The sequence below is a fragment of the Delphinapterus leucas genome, chromosome 4 (genome assembly GCF_059928025.1).
Source record: "Delphinapterus leucas isolate spDelLeu-1000000601 "Yukka" chromosome 4, BTC_Dleu_Yukka2, whole genome shotgun sequence".
Lineage (NCBI taxonomy): Eukaryota > Metazoa > Chordata > Mammalia > Artiodactyla > Monodontidae > Delphinapterus > Delphinapterus leucas.
This window is the reverse complement of record NC_143132.1, coordinates 67,150,883-67,171,497: the sequence shown is the minus strand read 5'-3', so window position 1 is coordinate 67,171,497 and position 20,615 is coordinate 67,150,883. Positions and strand designations below refer to the sequence as shown.

At 34.7% G+C, this 20,615-nt stretch overlaps 1 protein-coding gene across 1 annotated transcript in view; it reads right to left on the bottom strand.

Moving 5' to 3' along the window:
• The window catches only part of STXBP5L (syntaxin binding protein 5L), a 384,965-nt gene that overhangs the window by 81,579 nt on the left and 282,771 nt on the right, over nucleotides 1-20,615 (bottom strand). The window contains 2 exon segments of the mRNA XM_089909991.1: nucleotides 7,692-7,763; nucleotides 9,740-9,891. Of these exon segments, the coding sequence (XP_089766117.1) occupies nucleotides 7,692-7,763; nucleotides 9,740-9,891 (224 nt within the window).

Sequence of the window (20,615 nt, the reverse complement as noted above, 5' to 3'; positions counted from 1 at the left end):
ACTTATCGTCTTCACCTGGATAAACAATAAACACCAAAATTTAACATGTCTAAAACCGAACTCTATTCCCTACCAACATACTGTGCCTCAACCCTAGTTTCTTCATCTTTGTAAATAATATCATGACAGTCATTGGCTCAAGCCCAAATTTGGAAATAATCTTTGATTCCACTTTCTGATCTCCCAAATTGAATTATAATTAGTAGCTCTGTAAGTGATTCTTGCACCTATCTTTTTTCTCCAACAACAGTACTATCACCCTGGCCAAAGCTACCTTTTCCTGCCTGGAGTATAATATTGGCCTCCCAACTGGTATACTGGCTTTCATTCTTTTTGGCCCCACAATATTTTCTTCATTCAGCAGTGTGGATAACATTTTTAAGATATAAATCAAAGCATATCATTTTCTTGCTCAAAACAGAATTTCTTATAATTGCTTTAGAAGTTTGTATGATCTTGTCCCTGCTCATCTAGACATCAAAATCTTAACCCACTTTCCCTCTCAATCACTACACCCCAAGCCTCCTTGACCTTCTATTTCTAGAAGATAGTTAAAGTCCTTAACCACCTTAGAACCTTCTTATAAGCTGTTCATTCTGCCTGGAATACACTGCTCCCTGCCCTTTATGTGCCTAGTTCTTTTTTAAAAAATAACTCTTTGAGGTTCAACTGACATATTTATAAAGTATTTAATTTGATAAATCTTGACATATGTATACCCCTGTGAAACCATCTCTACAATCAAGATAATAAATGTATCCAAGAGTTTCTTTGTGTCCTTTTGTAACCCTCCCTTCCAGCCCTCTCCATATCAGCCCCTTCCCCATCCCCAGGCAACCATTGGTCTGCTTTCTGTCACTCTGCATTAGTTTTCAGTTCCTAGAATTTTATATAAATGGAATCATACAGTATCTGCCCTTCTTTGTCTGGTTTCTCTAATTCAATGTAAGATTCATTATTTTGAGATTCATCCATGGTATAGCATATATCAATAGTGCATACATTTTTATTACTGCGTAGTAGACCACTGAACAAACATACGAGATTTGTTTATTCATTTAGTTTTTGACGGAGATTTTAGTTGTTTTAGTTTTTGATTACTAAAGATATTTGAATTTTTGGCTGCTATGAATGTCTTTGTATGGATATATGCTTTCATTTATCTAGGATAAATAACTAGATTAAAGTGGCTAGGTCATATTATAAGTGTATGTTTAAATCTTTAGAACCTGACAAATGGTTATACCATTGTACATTCCCACCAGTAGTGTGTAAGAGATTCTATTTCTTCTACATTCTTGCCAGTACTTGGTATGATCAGTCTTTTAAATTATAGTCATGATAATAGATGTATTATTATATCTCATTGTAGTTTTAATTTGATTTTCTTAATAATGAATGTTTTTGAGTATCTTTTCATATGCTTATTTTTATCACTATATTTTCATTTGTGAATTATTTATTCAAATTTTTGGCCTATATTTTTATTGGGTTGCTTGCTTATTATTGAGTTCTGAGAAATTAAAAAATGTTTTTCTAGATACAAGTCCTTTATCAGATATATGCTTTGCAAATATTTTCTCCTAGTCCATGGCTTAACTTTTCACTCTCAAAACAGTGTCTTATAAAGAGCAGAAATTTTTACTTTTGAAAAAATCCAATTTATCCATACATTTGTTCTTTTATGGAGCATGTCATTGGTATATTACCTAAAACACTTTTGCCTAACCTAAGGTAACAAAATTTTTCTCCTTTCTTCCTAGATTTATGGTTTTAGGTTTTATATTAAAGCTTATGATCCATTGTAAATTAACTGTTAAAAATATAGTACAAAGTATGGATCAAAGTTATTTTTTTTTACAAAAGGATATTCAACTGTTTAAATATCATTTGTAGAAAAGATTATTCTTTCTCTGCTTAATTACCTTTGCATCTTTGTAAAAAAAATCGGTTGTCCATATATATGTAGATGTATTTCTGGAGTCTGTTGAGTTCCATTGACATATCTGTCTTTGGACCAATACCAACCTGACTCAATAACATACTAATTTTTTAAAAAGTCTTGAAATTAGGTAGTGTTGGTTCTCCAAGATTGTTCTTTTTAAAAGCTGTTTTGACTACTATAAATCCTTTGCATTTCTATATGGACTTTAGAATCAGTTTGTCAATTTCTATTAAAAAGTCTGCTGGATATTTATTGGGATTGTATTGAACTACAGATCAATTGGGAGAGAACTGATAATAATATTGAGACATGTAATTTTTCATTTTTTAAGGTCTTCTTTAACTCAGAAATGTTTTTCGGTTTTCAACGCATGGGTCTTTCACATCTGTTGTTTAATTTATGGCTAAGTGTTGCAGGTTAACAGAAATAAAATTGATTTTTGTATACTGACCTTATATCCTGTACTTTTTTAAACTCACTTACTAGTTCTAGTAGCTCTTTTGTAGACTTCATTAGATTTTCTTCATAGAAGATCATGTTGTCTATGAAAAAGGATGACTTAACTTCTTTTCCAGTCTGGATAACTTTTCTTTTTCTTGCCTGACTACACTGGCTAGAATCCCCAGTACAATGTTAATTAGAAGCAGATGTGAATTTCATATATATATATATATATATATATATATATATATATATATATATATATATATATATATATATTTTTAGTCTGCCTGGTGGGAAAAAATAGGCACTATTCCCTTTGAGTGTTGGATACCATTTCCTTTAATCCTTTCAGATGGTTCTTTACCTGTCCCTGTGTAGCTACATCATAGGTATGTGTTGATCTGTTGGAGGAGGAAACTGTAGATCTCTGGGATCCTCTCTTTAGGAGCTGTAGCTGCTTTGGTTTCCCCCGTTTCTCATCTCCATCTTCTCAGCATAGGGAGTTGACTGGTTTCCTCTTGGGTTTCCCCTTTTCCCTTTGCTGCAGTCTAGAAACTCTCTCAGGGCAATAAAGAGGTATGGTTATAGGGTTCACTTCTTTTGTTTCTTATCTGTCAGAAATTACTGTTCTTCATTGTCTGATGTCTCATGTCTTAAAAACCACAGCTTCATTTATTATGGCTGTTTCTGTTTGTTTGAGGCAGGATGTTAAATCTTGTCCCTGTTACTCTACCTTGGTCAGAAGTGTAAGTTCAAAGCTTTGTCTGATTCCTTCTTATCTTGTAAGGATTCACTTAAGTGTTTCCTCCTCAGATAGGCCCTTCCCTAACAACACTCTCAAAAATAGGTCCAACTTTTCCATGTCTAATTTTTCTCTTTCATAGGATTGCTTTCTTTTTTCAACTGTAATTGTATATGTATGAATTTCTTTATATGTTTTCTCTTATAAATTGAGGGGAGACTATAATTATTTCATTCATCATTATATATCTACTGCCTAAAAAATGTTTTATACAGAGGATGCTTAATAAATATTTTTTAAATAAATGGACTTTTCCCATTCATTGTTTACCATAATTTTTGCTAGTTTTTGTTCCTTGAGGCATTCCTCTTATTCTTTGTTTTACTCCTCCCCCATTCTTGACTTTGTCCATTTAAAAAAAAATAAATTTATTTTATTTATTTATTTTTGGCTGTGTTGGGTCTTTGTTGCTGCGCGTGGGCTTTCTCTAGTTGCAGCAAGTGGGGGCTACTCTTCGTTGCGGTGCACAGGCTTCTCATCACGGTGGCTTCTCGTTGTGGAGCATGGGCTCTAGGCTCGTGGGCTTCAGTTGTGGCATGTGGGCTCAGTAGTTGTGGCTCACGGATTTAGTTGCTCCGTGGCATGTGGGATCTTCCCGGACCAGGGCTCGAACCTGTATCCCCTGCATTGGCAGGCAGATTCTTAACCACTGTGCCACCAGGGAAGCCCGCTCCATTCATTTTTGAAAATGTTTATTTGCCTCTCTTTGCTAGTTTTCTCTTATCTTCCCCTTTTCATTCAATTTTTCTTTATGTTACTGATTTGTATTTCCAGGATCTGTTATGACTCCCCACACTCTGAACAAACTATGCAGTGAAAGAGAGAAATGTCTGTAGATAGGACTGAAACTTTCCAAAGGATTCCCCAATACATAACTAGAAATTGATGCATAAGCACCTTTTCTGACAATGTTCTACCTTAAGCATACCTTCCAAACCTCCTTTTGTTCAAATGGTATATTATCAATTTTTTTTTTTAAGTAAATACCTCTTCAACACTGGTAAGGTTCTAATAATGTTCTTTCTCAACTACCTTTTAGTTGTCAAGCAAGCATGTCCTTTTGTTTATGTACATTGTGAACTTTTCTCAAATGTGCACTTCTACTATGTAGTCAAATTATAGATATTACCAACAAACAAAAACCTTTAACCACAAAGCATTAACTAGCAGAATTTCTCATTATAACAAGTAGAAAGAGCACTAGGTGATGAGGCAGCTGACTGGATGTTAGCCCTAAATTCTTCCATAGATTTGTTGTATTCTGGAAAGTTTATTTAACCTGTGACGTGGTTTCATCTTCTATTATAATAATAATGTCTAATATTTATAGAAGTGCAATTATAAACACTAATCTTGAAAAGTTCCAAAAGTCTCTAAGGGGAAAGTAGGGATTATGATTTTTACTTTATATATGAGAAAAAAGAAACTCAGAGCAGTTAAATGACTTGCTTAAGATTATAAATGTAATGAGTAGTCAATAAGAAGAAAAGGCAGAACTTGATATAAACCTTCTCACCCTATGTCTCTTGCTCTTTCCAAAGCATTTCTTTGCATCCACAAATCATAGTCCCATGGAAGACATAGAACATCTTTTATGGCCTTCTGAGGACTTGATTTTACTCCTGTCTTGACACTTTAATTCTTTGTTTAGAAGAAACTATGATTTCTTTTGCAAAATTCCACTGAACCCAGAAGCCATGTCTACTCTCATTTATCAAATCTGAAAATTCTGCTGGCTATTCTTGTTAGCAAAAAGAGTCTCCTGTCATGCTCTATCTCACTACCATCATCATTGACTTGCTGAGCTCATACTTGTGCTGGGTGTAGCGGATAATAACAATTTTAGATATGGTTTTCAGGTTCTTATCATGCATTTATAAAGGTAGAGCATATGCATAAAAATACAAACAAATCTAAGTACCAATTAAATGGTTCAGACACTACTGTGTAGAAGCCGGTACACCGTAGGCACTATAGACATTTAAATTAAGGAATTGGTGCAAAGGGCTCTAATGGCAGCAGGAAAGGTTTACTATAGGGAGTGAAATCTAAGGAAAGTTTCACTTATAAATAAATTATAAGTGTAGTAAGATACATACACTGGCTTAAGAGGAGTGTTTTTATAGCAGTAGTAGAAAATTCATTTGAAGATGCAGATAAGAATTATATTTTAGAGTACCCTGAATGAAGGTTTAAAATCTTGGCTTTTTTATTCTGAAGGCAACATAAGATTATTGAATTAACTTTAATATCATGGTTGATATTGTAGAATTCAGATTAACTAAGAGCCTGCTTCTTATCCTCAGAATCCAACTTCTTTTTACTATAAAAGCATTATGTGTTTATTATAGAAATACCATAAAATACATTAAAAGAAATTTATAAAATCTACAGTCTCATGTTCCAGAAACTTTTTCTATCTGTACAGATGGATGCATTCTCACACACACACACACAGTAGGGGGATTCTACCTTGAGAAGGCTAAACTAGGATTCTGAAGTCTGAGTATGTGTGTTAAACCACCTGGAAACTATTTTCAGGAAAGGTTGTGGCTGAAACCATTTAGGTGGTAGGGGATGGGTAACGAAGAATAGTATAGGAGAGAGGTCAGCAAATTTATGTGAGGAGCAAGACAGTAAATATTTAGGTCTCATGGGCCATATGGTTTCTTTTTTGTTTTTAAAGGTGGGCAATTTTTGTTTTTTAACATCTTTTTTTTTTTTTTTTTTGCTGTACGCGGGCCTCTCACTGTTGTGGCCTCTCCCGTTGCGGAGCACAGACTCCAGACACGCAGGCTCAGCGGCCATGGCTCACGGGCCCAGCCGCTCTGCGGCATGTGGGATCTTCCCGGACCAGGGCACGAACCCGTGTCCCCTGCATCGGCAGGCGGACTCTCAACCACTGTGCCACCAGGGAAGCCCTTAACATCTTTATTAGAGTATAATTGCTTTACAATCGTGTGTTAGTTTCTGCTTTATAACGAAGTGAATCAGTTATACATATACATATGTCCCCATATCTCTTCCCTCTTGCATCTCCCTCCCTCCCTATCCCACCCCTCTAGGTGGTCACAAAGCATCGAGCTGATCTCCCTGTGCTATGTAGTTGCTTCCCACTAGCTATCTATTTTACATTTGGTAGTGTATATATGTCCATGCCACTCTCTTTGTCCCAGCTTACCCTTCCCCGTATCCTCAAGTCCATTCTCTAGGGGCCATATGGTTTCTGTTGCAACTACTCAATTCTGCCATTGTAGTTTGGAAGCAGCCAGAAACAATATGTAAATGAATGAGTTTGGCTGTGTTTCAATACAACTTTTATGGAAATTTTAATTATGGAAACTAAAATTTCATATAATTTTCAGGTGTCAAGAAATGTTACAATACCTAATAAGTTTCTGTTTTAGTAACAGCAGAAGCCAACACAGATATGTGTTCTATCACAAGCACCAGGAGTAGAGGCAGTGGGAAGCACTGAAAAAGGGGGTGCTCAGAGTAGAAAACTAAAGAATAGTTCTGAGCAAAAATAAGTTACCCTCTGCACCCCAGAAAAACTTTAAGGCTTTCACAGGTATTGACTTCCTTTAGCTAACGGAACACAAAATTCTAGGTTTTTATAAGTGATGTAATTCCATTAAGTATGTACAAGCTGGTGAGGTGAGGTCTGAAGAAATTTAGGATACAAGCAACAAACATGTATGTATCCATATATATATTTTATACAAATATGAGATTGTCTTATATGTATTAAGTTCTTTTTAAACATATTGATTAACATATTATATACATCTTCTCATGTCAATAAATATTCACCCATAATATCACTAGTATCATCTGCACCTCCAATCATACTCTCACTCCCCACTCTTTCTGCACCATTTAATAGAATATCTGACACACCATCTTCAGATTTGCATTTGCTACCATGGTAAATGTTAATATTAGTGACTTTTATTTGTGACCTTGATTCCCCAGTTTCACAGTGTTTGTTTCCTAAAATCACTACAGAAATGTGTGTTTGTATATTCTATTTTAATGAAAAGCATCAGAAATGCTACCTCCAAGAAATCTAGTTACATTAGAAAAAGCAAGTATTGTGGCCCTGGTTAAAATAATTTTATAAAATGGCCAAAGGCATAAGGTTTCCAAAATAAGCATTCAATTATTATTGATGCTAGAATATCAGGTTTATTATTTACAAGGACACCATGGCTCTTCCTCCTCAAAACAAAAGACAATGGCTCTTGGACTAATAGCACATGGTACACATGGTTTGAAATAAACACTGAAACAATGAATATGGGTAAATGGGTATATAACTATTTGAAATATTTATATAATTTTTATTAAAATTATCAGGTTGCATTTCCATAACAAAACAAAAATTTGCATGCATGCTGAATGTGTTTTTAAAAACACATTACTAAGCACAGATATATGGATTTAACTCAAGCATTATGACTTAAAAAAAGCTATTTGCCTAACCTTTATTGAACTTACTCTGGTAGGAAGTACGGATCCGTTTCGTTAAATCAGGATAAAAGTTAGACAGGCCACGCATGCAAAAGTTGTCTTTGGAACATGCCAGAACACCAGCATCAGCAGCAGGCAGAAGAAAGAGAGAAAAATAGTCTAAAGTGAAAGGAAGTGATATCATACCAGAATATAGAACAGCCAAGATGAAGAAATTGCAGCAAGTTTAGGTAATCAAATTAGAAAGGAGATATTAAAAAATTAAATCAATTAGAAAGTGAGGTGATAGATGAATGATGAGAATGCTGTAGTAATTTTATTTAATCAAATATCTTATAAAAATAAATGGCATATTTCTCTTTATGCTTTTTACATAGTAAACTTATTTAGCTTATAAGTAATATGTATGTTACCACATAAATATAAAAATGGTTGTCTTTAATCTTCAGTATTAACAAGAAAGCTTAGGGATTTTAGTCTTTTTTTTAATAACAGAGTACTCATTATATACACTAAATACAAGCAGAGTTTACAACTTCATCACAGTTTTTCCTAATTTTAAAGTCATTAAAATTCTGAGCTCTAATCATAATTTTTGAGGCTTAGTAAGTTTAATTTAAATAATTGTATTACCTCTGTCAAAATATATACTTTGTCATCCCACTGTGTATATCCAGCAAGTAATTTAGATGTTGTCTTAGGATCCACAGCTTTTCTGATTGAATTAGTGTTTCAGCATGCAAACAGTGCCTACTATCCCCTAACATCTTTCTATCAAGAGTCCATGAACTTTCAAAAGTCAACTTTCTCTTTCTCAATCGTGAGGGGATCTCATGGTACATTCATGCACAATTTCTCTTATTCTGCCTTTCTTTCAAAAGCCAGTAGTGGAAGAAGCAGAACCTGTCTAATTTTACATTGCTAGGACTCATAAAATATTGCTAAAAGTTGAGATCCCTAACAAAAAACAAAGAAACTCCAGGTTCTGAAGGAGAACTTTTGTGCTCCTGAAAAGGGTCTAAATTAGCAATTTGGAAAGGGTATAGGTTTACAAAAGAAAGATTAACAAAGAAGGAGAATTTCAGTATATCAAGTAATTTTTCATTAGTTCAAAAGGAAACTTCATTTATTACCACATTCAGATGTTAAATTTGGCACATTTGCTATTTAGAAAATAACACCTACCATAATGTACTCTTTTTACTTTAAAATAGTCTTTACGTGGGTATATTTAGTAAAAGTGTCAATATTCAACTGATTATTTTAAAAAACAGTAGAAAATTTAAAAAACTGTATAAAATAACACATAATACTATAGATGCATTTCCACCTGCAAACCTTTTAGCTCAGCCAATATTTTACCAACTAAACTATGTCAGTGGACAGAAAATATACAAAATGTTGGCAATGTTTGCAAAGCCAACTATTTGGATATGTACTGAAATTTTAGTACAACTTTGGATAATTTGGCATATCAAGGTTTGGCATTATACGTAGAAAGTATTTTGGCTTGTATTTTACTAACTTTATATGTTTTTCTAATTTGTCAAGAAAAATATCATCTTTCATAGCATTTTAAAATGTTAATAATGTTTACTGCATTTGTGAAAATACCTCCAAGAAAGTCACCATCCAACAAGGAAAGGTGACAGCCAAAAAATGGAGTTACTTTAAAACTAGTGAGTGACCTTAAGTTATATTTTTAAAGCTATCATATATTAGAAGAAAACTATCCCAGTTAACACAACCATTGCAAGCAGCTTTTTCAACTAGATAGCCTGATTTTCTTAGCATTTTTATATTTAATATCTTCTTATCTTTTGTTATATTTTAGGAATTCAACTTAAGAAACTTGAGATCCTTCCTAACGTTAACAACAAATTGAAGTTTAAACACTTCCTTTACCCTTTCAAAGATTCTTACTATGTTTCTGACCAATTTTACTTACGTGGTATTGTAAAGTATGTTGACTTTATATTGCTGTGCATTTGAGTAGCATCACAGAAGAAAGACAAGAAATCTAAAGGTGAGAAAACAGGTGAACTAATCAAGTTCATAACGATCTTATCTCCTACCTGCAATGAACTGCTTGTTTTTTCGAGGAGACCGTGGTTGTCGTTGGTATAGGTCACTTGATCTATATAGGTCAATGGTCCCCATGCTTAACAGTACTGTCTTCTGTATAAAATCCACCACAGCCAACCCATTGCAGTTCCCAAATGCAACTCTGAGAGAAAAAAAAAATGCAACTAGAATGTATTACACCAACCATTATTATTTTTATCTCTGAATTTAAAAATAAATAAGATTATTGGAAAGTAATGCTTTAGGGTTGGGTAAGTCAGGCAGTGACTGGTGAAAGTCAGGAAGGATATGGTGCCTTTACATAGGATAGGTTAACCTTATATAATAGCCATGACCACTGCAAAAAATAGGAATGACCTGCAATCATATTTTCTCATATATTTTATCATGTAAGTAGTGATTACTCAACTTGCTCTTTAACTTGATTTTATGTTTTTACAGATGAATCATATAAAATCTTTTTGCTATGAAGGGGGAACAGATCAAGAAATGTCATACTTCAATAGCTACAGCTGCTTAGGTATGCAATTAGGTGACTTTTTTCAAAAATAATAATTATTAGGTTCGAAATTAATTCTCTTCTTAAACAGAGTGTATACGTAACACAAGATTTTACATAAAGATTAACTACATATATCAAAGATTTTGACACCATAGTAGATATGAACAGAGATCTAACTCATTCACAAAAATTTAAAAATTTCTCAATCTTTTGTTCTTTATTTTGTCCCATTTACTAAAATACAAAGGCCATTTGATTAATTTCTTAACTAAATCTCCTGAAAAATTAAAATGGATCTCCTAAGCAGGCATTTTGGTCACCTTAACAATTGGCATACACTAAACTCTCTTTTTGCTCCATTTACAACATGCCCTCTAGCTGAACAACTGTAAATCTGCTTTTTGTTTCCTAAAGTAAATATAAAATAGTTGTATAAAAGTTGTTTTGCTCATTTTATGTAATTCCACGTTGTTTTATTACTTAGATTGAATATGACTGACAAATCATCCGCTTACTCTAAATCTAGTTATTTCTATTCCACCATATTGCCTTCCTCACGAAAAGTTTTGCTACCATACTATACTAGATGTTTTGCTATTTTACATAAAGTTCTACATCTTCCAGGAAGACAGACTCTGGAAAATTGGAAAAAACACTGTTATAAAAGTCAGAAGATCCTATCTCATCATTTATAGGTTATGCGATTGAGAAAAATTAATGAGTCTTGTGAGGCCTTAGCTTCTTTACTTTGATGAGAATTATAACGCTAGATTTATCTAGTTCACAGAGCTTTTATTAGCATCAAGTCAGAAATGTTATTAAAGGAGTCTGAAAAATTTCCACACAAAAGTAGAACTGATATTAATATTATTATAAGTGCAATATTATACATACTATATATTGTAGCAAATTAATATCTCTAAACTTTTAATGTTAAAAAGTAGTTAATTACTTCTGCTTACAGGTATGAGAGAGTTCCCAAATGCAGTACTGAGAAGAGAAAAAAAGGCAACTAGAATGTATGACACCAACAAAAATATTTTTCTTTTTGAATTAAAAATAAGAATACTGGGGACTACCCTGGTGGTGCGGTGCTTAAGAATCCACATGCCAATGTAGGGGACACGGGTTCGATCCCTGGTCTGGGAAGACCCCATGTGCCGGGGAGCAACTAAGCCTGTGAGCCACAACTACTGAAGTCCATGTGCCTAAAGCCCGTGCTCCGCAACAAACTCCACCGCAATGAGAAGCCTGTGCACCACAATGAAAAGTAGCCCCCACTTGATGCAACTGAGAAAGCCTGCATGCAGCAACAAAGACTCAACGCATCCATAAATAAATAAGTAAGTAAGTAAGTAAGAATCCTGGAAAGTTATACCTTAGGTTTGGGGAGGTTAGGCAATTGTTGTTGAAAAGTCAACATGGATACTGGATTTAATCTCCTACCTTAACTAGGAAGCTGAACAAAATACATTAAACGGCAGTCTTCACATATTGGTCAACAGGCAACATAGAATAAGATGAGAGAAGGATAACAATCGAAGTAAACTTTAGTTTAAACTAAGTCTTCTAGCTTACTGAATGGAGAGATTTCCCAGGAAACCGAAACTCAAGGAGAGATCAGAAGTCTCACCAAACCAAGGAGACAGAAATCAGAGTCTAATGTGGCAAAAACAGAATTTATGAGGCAAAATACTGGAGAGAAGAGAGCTGCATAGATAGAATACACCAGAGATTTATAGAACGGTTCTCTTGAAATTTTGTCTGGGTACTGATCTGTGCATCCATGTGAATAAACTACCCCAGGCTTGGGAACAAACCACTAAAAGGATAAAGCAGAACAATTCACAAAGCTCATACAAGGCTGAGAATATTTCATGTCACTACCAGCCAAACTGCTGAGATCTCCAACTACATGGGAAAACAGATATAGGGGTGTCACTTCAGTAGTGGGAACAAATTAGCCATAAACTAAAGGCTTTTCTAGACCCACCCTAAAAAAGCTTAAAAACTGATTCTAAGTAACATAACTTCCTTCCAGATAACTATCTATTGAAAAGAATCCAACAAAATATCACCATAGATGTAAAATTCACAATGTTAACTATATGAAGAGTAGTAGGTATCAAGAAAAAGACGGATAACCAGAGGAAAAAAGTAAATCACCAGAAACATACCTAGAAATAAGAGATGATAAAATTAGCAGAAAAGGATATTAAAAATGCTTTGGAAAATATATTCCAGATATTCAAGAAGGCTGAGGAAAACATGAATGTGATAAAGTGAGAATTAGAAGATATTAAAAAGACTCAAATTTTGAGAGGTAATTTAATCATTTCAGATATATTTTTATCTGAATATTAGACATCCTAGCAGAGAAGAATAGTGAACTTGAATAAAAAGCAATAGAAAATTTCCAAAAAGAAACATGAGAGAGAAGAAAACCCCAAAGCATCACTGACCCCTGGGACAAAATTGAGCAGTCTAGAATAAATGTAATTGGAGCCTCAGAAAGGAAGATCAGCAGAAAACATATTTAAAGCAATGAAGCCAAAATAGCAAAATGATAGCCAAACTTGGTAACAGTAAACCTAAAGATCCAAGAAACTCAAAGGATCCTAAGCAGAATAAACATAAAGAAAAATACATCATCACACTGTTGAAAACTAGTGATGAAGAAAAAATGTTAAAAGCAGCCAGAGAGAGAAGATATATTTCCTACACAGAGGCAAAGATAAGAATGATGAAATCTACTCATTGGAAACTACACAGTCCAAAATGACATGACATCTTGAAAGCAACAAATGATTATAATGGGTCAAAATAAAATTCTATACTCAGCACATATCTTTCAAATGGTGAAATACAGATTTTTACTCATGAATAAAAATCTGAGGGAATTCATCACTAGGAGACATGTACTATAAGAAATAATAAAGGAAGAGATTGGTTCAAAATGGCAGAGTAGAAGGACATGCTCTCACTCCCTCTTTCGAGAACACTGGAATCACAACTAACTGCTGAACAATCATCGACAGAAGGACACTGGAACTCACCAAAAAAGATACCCCACATCCAAAGACAAAGGACAAGCTCCAATGAGATGATAGGAGGGGTGCTATCACAATAAAATCAAGCCCCATAACTGCTGGGTGGGTGACTCACAAACTGGAGAATACTTATACCACAGAAGTCCACCCACTGGAGTGAAGGTTCTGAGCCCCACGTCAGGCTTCCCAACCTGGGGGTCTGGCAATGGGAGGAGGAATTCCTAGAGAATCAGACTTTGAAGGCTAGTGGGATTTGATGGCAGGACTGGGGGAAACAGAGACTCCACTCTTGGAGGGCACACACAAAGTAGTATGCACATCGGGACCCAGAGGAAGGAGCAGTGACCCCATAGGAGACTGAACCAGACCTACCTGCTAGTGTTGAAGGGTCTCCTGCAGAGGAGGGGGGCAGCTGTGGCTCACCAAGGGACAAGGACACTGGCAGCAGAAGTTCTGGGAAGTACTCCTTGGCGTGACCTCCCAGAGACTGCCATTAGCCCCACCAAACAGCCGCGGTAGGCTCCAGTGTTGGGTCACCTCAGGCCAAACAAGCAACAGGGAGGGAACCCAGCCCCACCCATCAGCAGACAAGTGGATTAAAGTTTTACTGAGCTCTGCCCACCAGAGCAACAGTCAGCTCTACCCATCACCAGTCCCTCCCATCAGGAAACTTCTACAAGCCTCTTAGATAGCCTCATCCACCAGAGGGCAGACAGCAGAAGCAAGAAGAACTACAGTCCTGCAGCCTGTGGAATAAAAACCACATTCACAGAAAGATAAGATGAAAAGGCAGAGGGCCATGTACCAGATGAAGGAACAAGATAAAACTCCAGAAAAACTAAATGAAGTGGAGATAGGCAACCTTGCAGAAAAAGAATTCAGAATAATGATAGCAAAGATGATCCAGGACCTCGTAAAAAGAACAGAGGCAAAGATCCAGAAGATGCAAGAAATGTTTAATAAAGACCTAGAAGAATTAAAGAAGAAACAGATGAACAATACAATAGCTGAAATGAAAAATACACTAGAAGGAATCAATAGCAGAATAATGGAGGCAGAAGAACGGATAAGTGACCTGGAAGACAGAACGGTGGAATTCACAGCTGTAGAAAAGAATAAAGAAAAAAGAATGAAAAGAAATGAAGACAGCCTAAGAGACCTCTGGGACAGCATCAAACGCAACAACATTCGCATTATAGGGGTCTCAGAAGAAGAAGAGAGAGAGAAAGGACCCGAGAAAATATTTGAGGAGATTATAGTCGAAAACTTCCCTAACATGGGAAAGGAAATTGCCACCCAAATCCAGCAAGTGTAGAGAGTCCCATACAGGACAAACCCAAGGAGAAACATGCCGAGACACATAGTAATCAAATAGGCAAAAATTACACAAAGAAAAATTACTGAAAGCAGCAAGGGAAAAATGACAAATAACATACAAGGGAACTCCCATAAGGTTAACAGCAGATTTCTCTGCAGAAACTCTACAAGCCAGAAGGGAGTGATGAAAGGGAAGAACGTACAACCAAGATTACTCTACCCAGCAAGGATCTCATTCAGATTCGATGGAGAAATCAAAAATTTTACAGAGAAGCAAAAGCTAAGAGAATTCAGCACCACCAAACCAGCTCTATAACAAATGCTAAAGGAATTTCTCTAAGTGGGAAACACAAGAGAAGAAAAGGACCTACAAAAATAAACCCAAGATATTTTTTGATCCACCTCCTAGAGTAATGGAAATAAAAACAAAAATAAACAAATGGGACCTAATGAAACTTAAAAGCTTTTGCACAGCAAAGGAAACCATAAATAAGACGAAAAGACAACCCTCAGAATGGGAGAAAATATTTGCAAACGAAGCAACTGACAAGGGATTAATCTGCAAAATATATAAACAACTCATGCAGCTCAATATTAAAAAACAAAAAACCCAATCCAAAAATGGGCAAAATACCTAAATAGACATTTCTCCAAAGAAGACATACAGATGGCCAAGAAGCACATGAAAAGCTGCTCAACATCACTAATCATTAGAGAATCAAATCAAAACTACAATGAGGTATCACCTCACACCAGTTAGAATGGGCATCATCAGAAAATCTACAAACAACAAATGCTGGAGAGGGTGTGGAGAAAAAGGAACCCTCTTGCACTGTTGGTGGGAATGTAAATTGATACAGCCACTATGGAGAACAGTATGGGGGTTCCTTAGAGAACTAAAAATAGAATTACCATATGACCCAGCAATCCCACTACTGGGCATATATATACCCAGAGAAAACCATAATTCAAAAAGACACATGCACCCCAATGTTCATTGCAGCACTATTTACAATAGCCAGATCATGGAAGCAACCTAAATACCCATGGACAGACGAATGGATAAAGAAGATGTGGTACATATATACAATGGAATATACTCAGCCATAAAAAGGAACAAAATTGGGTCATTTGTAGAGACGTGGATGCATCTAGAGACTGTTATACAGAGTGAAGTAAGTCAGAAAGAGAAAAACAAATATCGTATATTAGCGCAAATATGTGGAACCTAGAAAATGGTACAGATGAACTGGTTTGCAGAGCAGAAATTGAGACACAGATGTAGAGAACAAAACATATAGACACCAAAGGGGGAAAGTGGCGGGTGGTGGTGGTGGTGGTGTGCTGAATTGGGAGATTGGGGTTGACATGTATACGCTGATGTGTATAAAATGGATGACTAATAAGAACTGCAATATAAACAAACAAACAAAACAACTAATACTAAACTTTCTTTGGGTTATTTGTATGGAAATATGTTAATATAAATGTTTCAGACATTACATGAAATTTCTAAAAATCTTATATGTTCTGGTATAATGTTATATGTCATAATTCTAGTTATTACTTTAAAATGTATATCTCAGAAATAACTAAATTTCCTTGTCAATTGCATTATTATGAACTTTCATCAAATCTTTAACCGTGGTCATTTTTAAGTCTTTTGTCATTTACAGACAGTTCTGGGTGTATTCTGATGCTTTTGAAAATATGTTCCTATAAAAGGGTTTCATCTTCAAGGAATTCATGGAAAAGACTCTGACAAGTACAGGTTTCTGGTAACTGACTATACTGCTGAACTGAATGAATAAGCATTTTTCAGAACTCTAATGGAAAACTGATGAACTCATAAAAGTGCTAACAAAAGATCAAGATAAAAAAAATTAATTACACAGGACTGAGTGAACTGATGAGGACGTTTATAATTTTTGTGACTTTGTTTGAATAAAAAAAAAATATATATATATACACACACACACATACATATGTACTATTTGCTCAACTCCTAAGTATACACTTTTCACATTTTAATGTTCTTAAAAAAAAAAGGATGACTAATAAGAAACTAAACATTAAAATTTTAAAAAGCATTTCCAATATAAAATAGAGCAAAAAAGGGAATGAAATGTTGCCATTTGCAGCAGCATGAGTGGACTCAGATGGCATTATGGTAAGTGAAGTAAGTCAGACAGAGAAAGACAAATACTGCGTGTTATCACTTATATGTGGAATCGAAAAAAAATACATCAAACTAGTGAATATAACAAAAAAGAAGCAGACTCAACAGATAAAGAGAACAAACTAGTGGTTACCAGTGGGGAGAGAAGGAGAGGGGTCTGGGAGTAGGAAGTATAAACTATTGGGTGTAAGATAGGCTCCAGGATGTATTGTACAACATGGGGAATGCAGCCAATATTTTGTAATAACTATAAATGGAAAGTAACCTTTAAACATTGTATATAAAAACTAGAGCAACTGTACTGTAGGAACACAATATGCCTTCTAATCCCTTGTATATAAAATAGCTACCCTATTCTCCATAGCATTATCTTATTCTAGAATTTTTTGGCCTGTCAGTATTGATAACTTATCTTTAAATAAATAGCTGAAGTATTAAAAAGAAATAATAAAGGAAGTCCTTTAGGCAGAAGAAAAATGATTCCAGATTAAAATATGGATCTACACTAAGTAATGAAGAACACCATAAGTGGTTAAATATGTGGATTAATATTAAAGACTCATTTCTTCAAAAAATCATTGATCACTTAAAATGCAAATAACAAAGTATTGTGGGATTTATAACATGATAGAAATAAAATATATGGCAACAGTAGTACTAAGAACAGGAAGAGAGATAGAACAGGAAGAGAGATAGAAGTATACTGTTAAAGGATTCTTATATGTGAAGTGGTATAATGCTGTTTATTTATTTGAAGTTAAAGATATATATATAATATATATAATAAACCAAAGAGCAAAATATAAATTAAAAAAAAAGTTTTTTAATTAAAATTTAAAACACTTAGGACAATAGGACATAAAATAGAATCATTAAAAGGTACCATAAAGAAAAAAATGCAAGAACAAATGGGACAAATAGAAAATAGAAAAATCTTTTCATTCAAGGCAACAATAGGGATAATCACATTAAAGTCAATAAATTGTCTACACACTCCAATTAAGGGCAGAGATTGCCTGAGTGGAAAAAAAAAATTCAGATCCAATATATGTTGCCTACGACAAATACAGTTTAAAAATAAATTAAAAGAATAGAAAATGTATACCATGAAAACACTAATTAAATGAAGGCTGAAGTGGCTATATTAATGGATCATTAATATAGACAAAGTATATTTCAGAACAAGAAAAATTTTGAGAGATAAATAGGGAGAATGATTATGAAGTCAATTCATCAAGAAGATATAGCAACCTTTTATGTGGATTCATCTGGTAACAGACCTTCAAAATACATGGAGAAATACTGAGAGTTAGAAGGAAAAACAGACAAATCTACAATTAAGGCTGAGGATGCAAACATTCTTCTTTCAATAATTGATAGAATTATTAGGCAAAAAATAATTAGAATATAGAAGTTCTGAACAACACTATTGACATCCTTGACTAAACTGAAATTTATAGAACTCTCCATCCAATACTCATAATAGCATCAAACTATAAAATAGGTATAAATTTAACACATGTAGAAAATATGTATACTGAAAATTATAAACCATGCTGAGGGAAATGAAAGAAGACCTAAATAAAGAGATGTACCTTGATCAATGGTCAGAAAACTCAATATTGTTCATTTTCCCCAAATTGATCTACAAAGTGAAAGCAACTCCAAACAAAATCCCGGCAGACTTTTTTTGTTTAAGAAATTGAAACATGATTCTAAACTATGTATGAAAATGCAGTGATCTAGAATAGCCCAAATGGTTTTGAAAAATAAAAAAGTTTAAGGAGCTACACTATAAAATTTCAAGACATACTCTAAAGCTATAGGAATCACAATAGGCTGGTATTGAAAAAGTATTGAAAAAATATAAATATTAGTGTAATGGAACAATATCCACAAACACACACATAAATGACAATATTTGGCAAAAGTGCTATGGCAACTCAGAGGAAAGATAATATTTTCAATAAATGATAAAACAATTAGATACCCATAAATTAAAAATGGAGCCTTAACTTTCACCTTTCATAAAATGCAAAAATTAACTTAAAATGGATCAGAAGAAAATCATAGTAATCTTGGGTTAGACAACAGTTTAAAAGGGCATGAAAAGCACAAACCATAAAATAAAAAATTGATAACCTGCATGACATCAAAATTAAATCATTTTGCTCTACAAAAGATACCATTAACAAAATGAAAAGATTAGCCACAGACTGAGAGAAGATATTTGGAAAATACATATCTTATTCAAAATATTTACAGAACTCCCAGTAATAATAAGACAACTTGATTTAAAAAGTAGGTAAAAGTTTTGAACAGACATTTCACCAAACAAGATGCACAAATGTGAAATAAGCACTTGAAAGATGCTGAACAACATTAGTTACTAGGAATATGTAAATTAAAATCACTACTAGATACCAGTGAACCCATCACTGGTATCTAATTGAAAAGCTCGACAATAGGAAGTGTTGACAAGAATGTGGAAAAACCAAAACCCTCATACATTGCTGGTGGGATAGCAAAATGATATAACCTCTTTATAAAATAGTTTATCCTGTCTCATAAACATATACTTACCATATGACTCAGTAATTCTCCTCTTATCTACTCAAGAAAATACAAATAAATGTTACACAAGGACTTTTACCTGAATGTTAATAGCAGATTTATTCATAACAGCCCCAAACTGGAAACAACCCAAATTTCCACTGTTAATGGACACAACACATTTTTGTATATCCACATAATGGGATATTATGCAGCAATGAAAATAAGGATGAATCACAAAAGCATTATGCTAAGTGAAAGAAAACAAACAAAATTATTTATGTTTCTATTTATATAAAATTGTAGTAAATGTAAAAACTATGGTGACACAAAGCAAATCAGTGGTTTTGTGGGGCCAAGGAGTGAGAGGTAATAATTGAATGCAAAGGGCACGAGAGAACCTTTTAAGGTGATGAATAGTTTTTATAAAATTAGTCTGTTGGTGGTTACATAACTTATATTGTCATGTATATTTGTCAAAACTCATGTTACATACTTATAATTAGGAAACTTTATTTCATATACATTAATGCTTTAATAAAGTTTATTTTTAACATTAATATTTAATTAAATTATTACCAGAATGGACCCACGTGCTTCCTGACCTGGTGGTTGACCGTCCCACCATGCTTTGAGGGTGCCACCTCTGGCCTAGGGTTGTGGCCCCAGCCCTGAAGCAGTGAGGCCAGAAAAAGCAGCTAGGCCAGCGCAATGACTCCAACTCACCAGCCTGGACTCGGGGAAGCCACAGGCTGTTATGCCCCTGGAATGGCATGGCACAGCACCCGCAGTCTGGGGGAGGTTGAGGACAAGATGGTGGAGTAGAAGGACTTGAGCTCAGCTCTTCTCACGAAAACACCAAAATTGCAATTAACTGCTAAACAACCATCAACAAAATAGACTGGAACCTACCAAAAAAGATATTCTATATTCCAAAGACAAAGAAGCCACAACAAGATGGTAGGAGGGGCACTTTTGTAATATAGTCAAATCCCATACTTGCTGTCTGGATTACCCACAAACTGAAAAATAATTATATCACAAAGGTTCTCCCATAGGAGTGAGAGTTCTGAGCCCTGCATCAGGCTTACCAGCCTGGAGGTCTGGCATCAGGAGGAGGAGCCCCCAGTGCATTTAGCTTTGAAGGCCAGTGGGGCATGAGTACAGGAGCTGCACAGGACTGGGGTAAACAGAGACTACACTTTGGGAGGGCAAACACAAGGCCTTGTGTGCACCGGGATCCATGGCAAAGCAGTGACTCCATA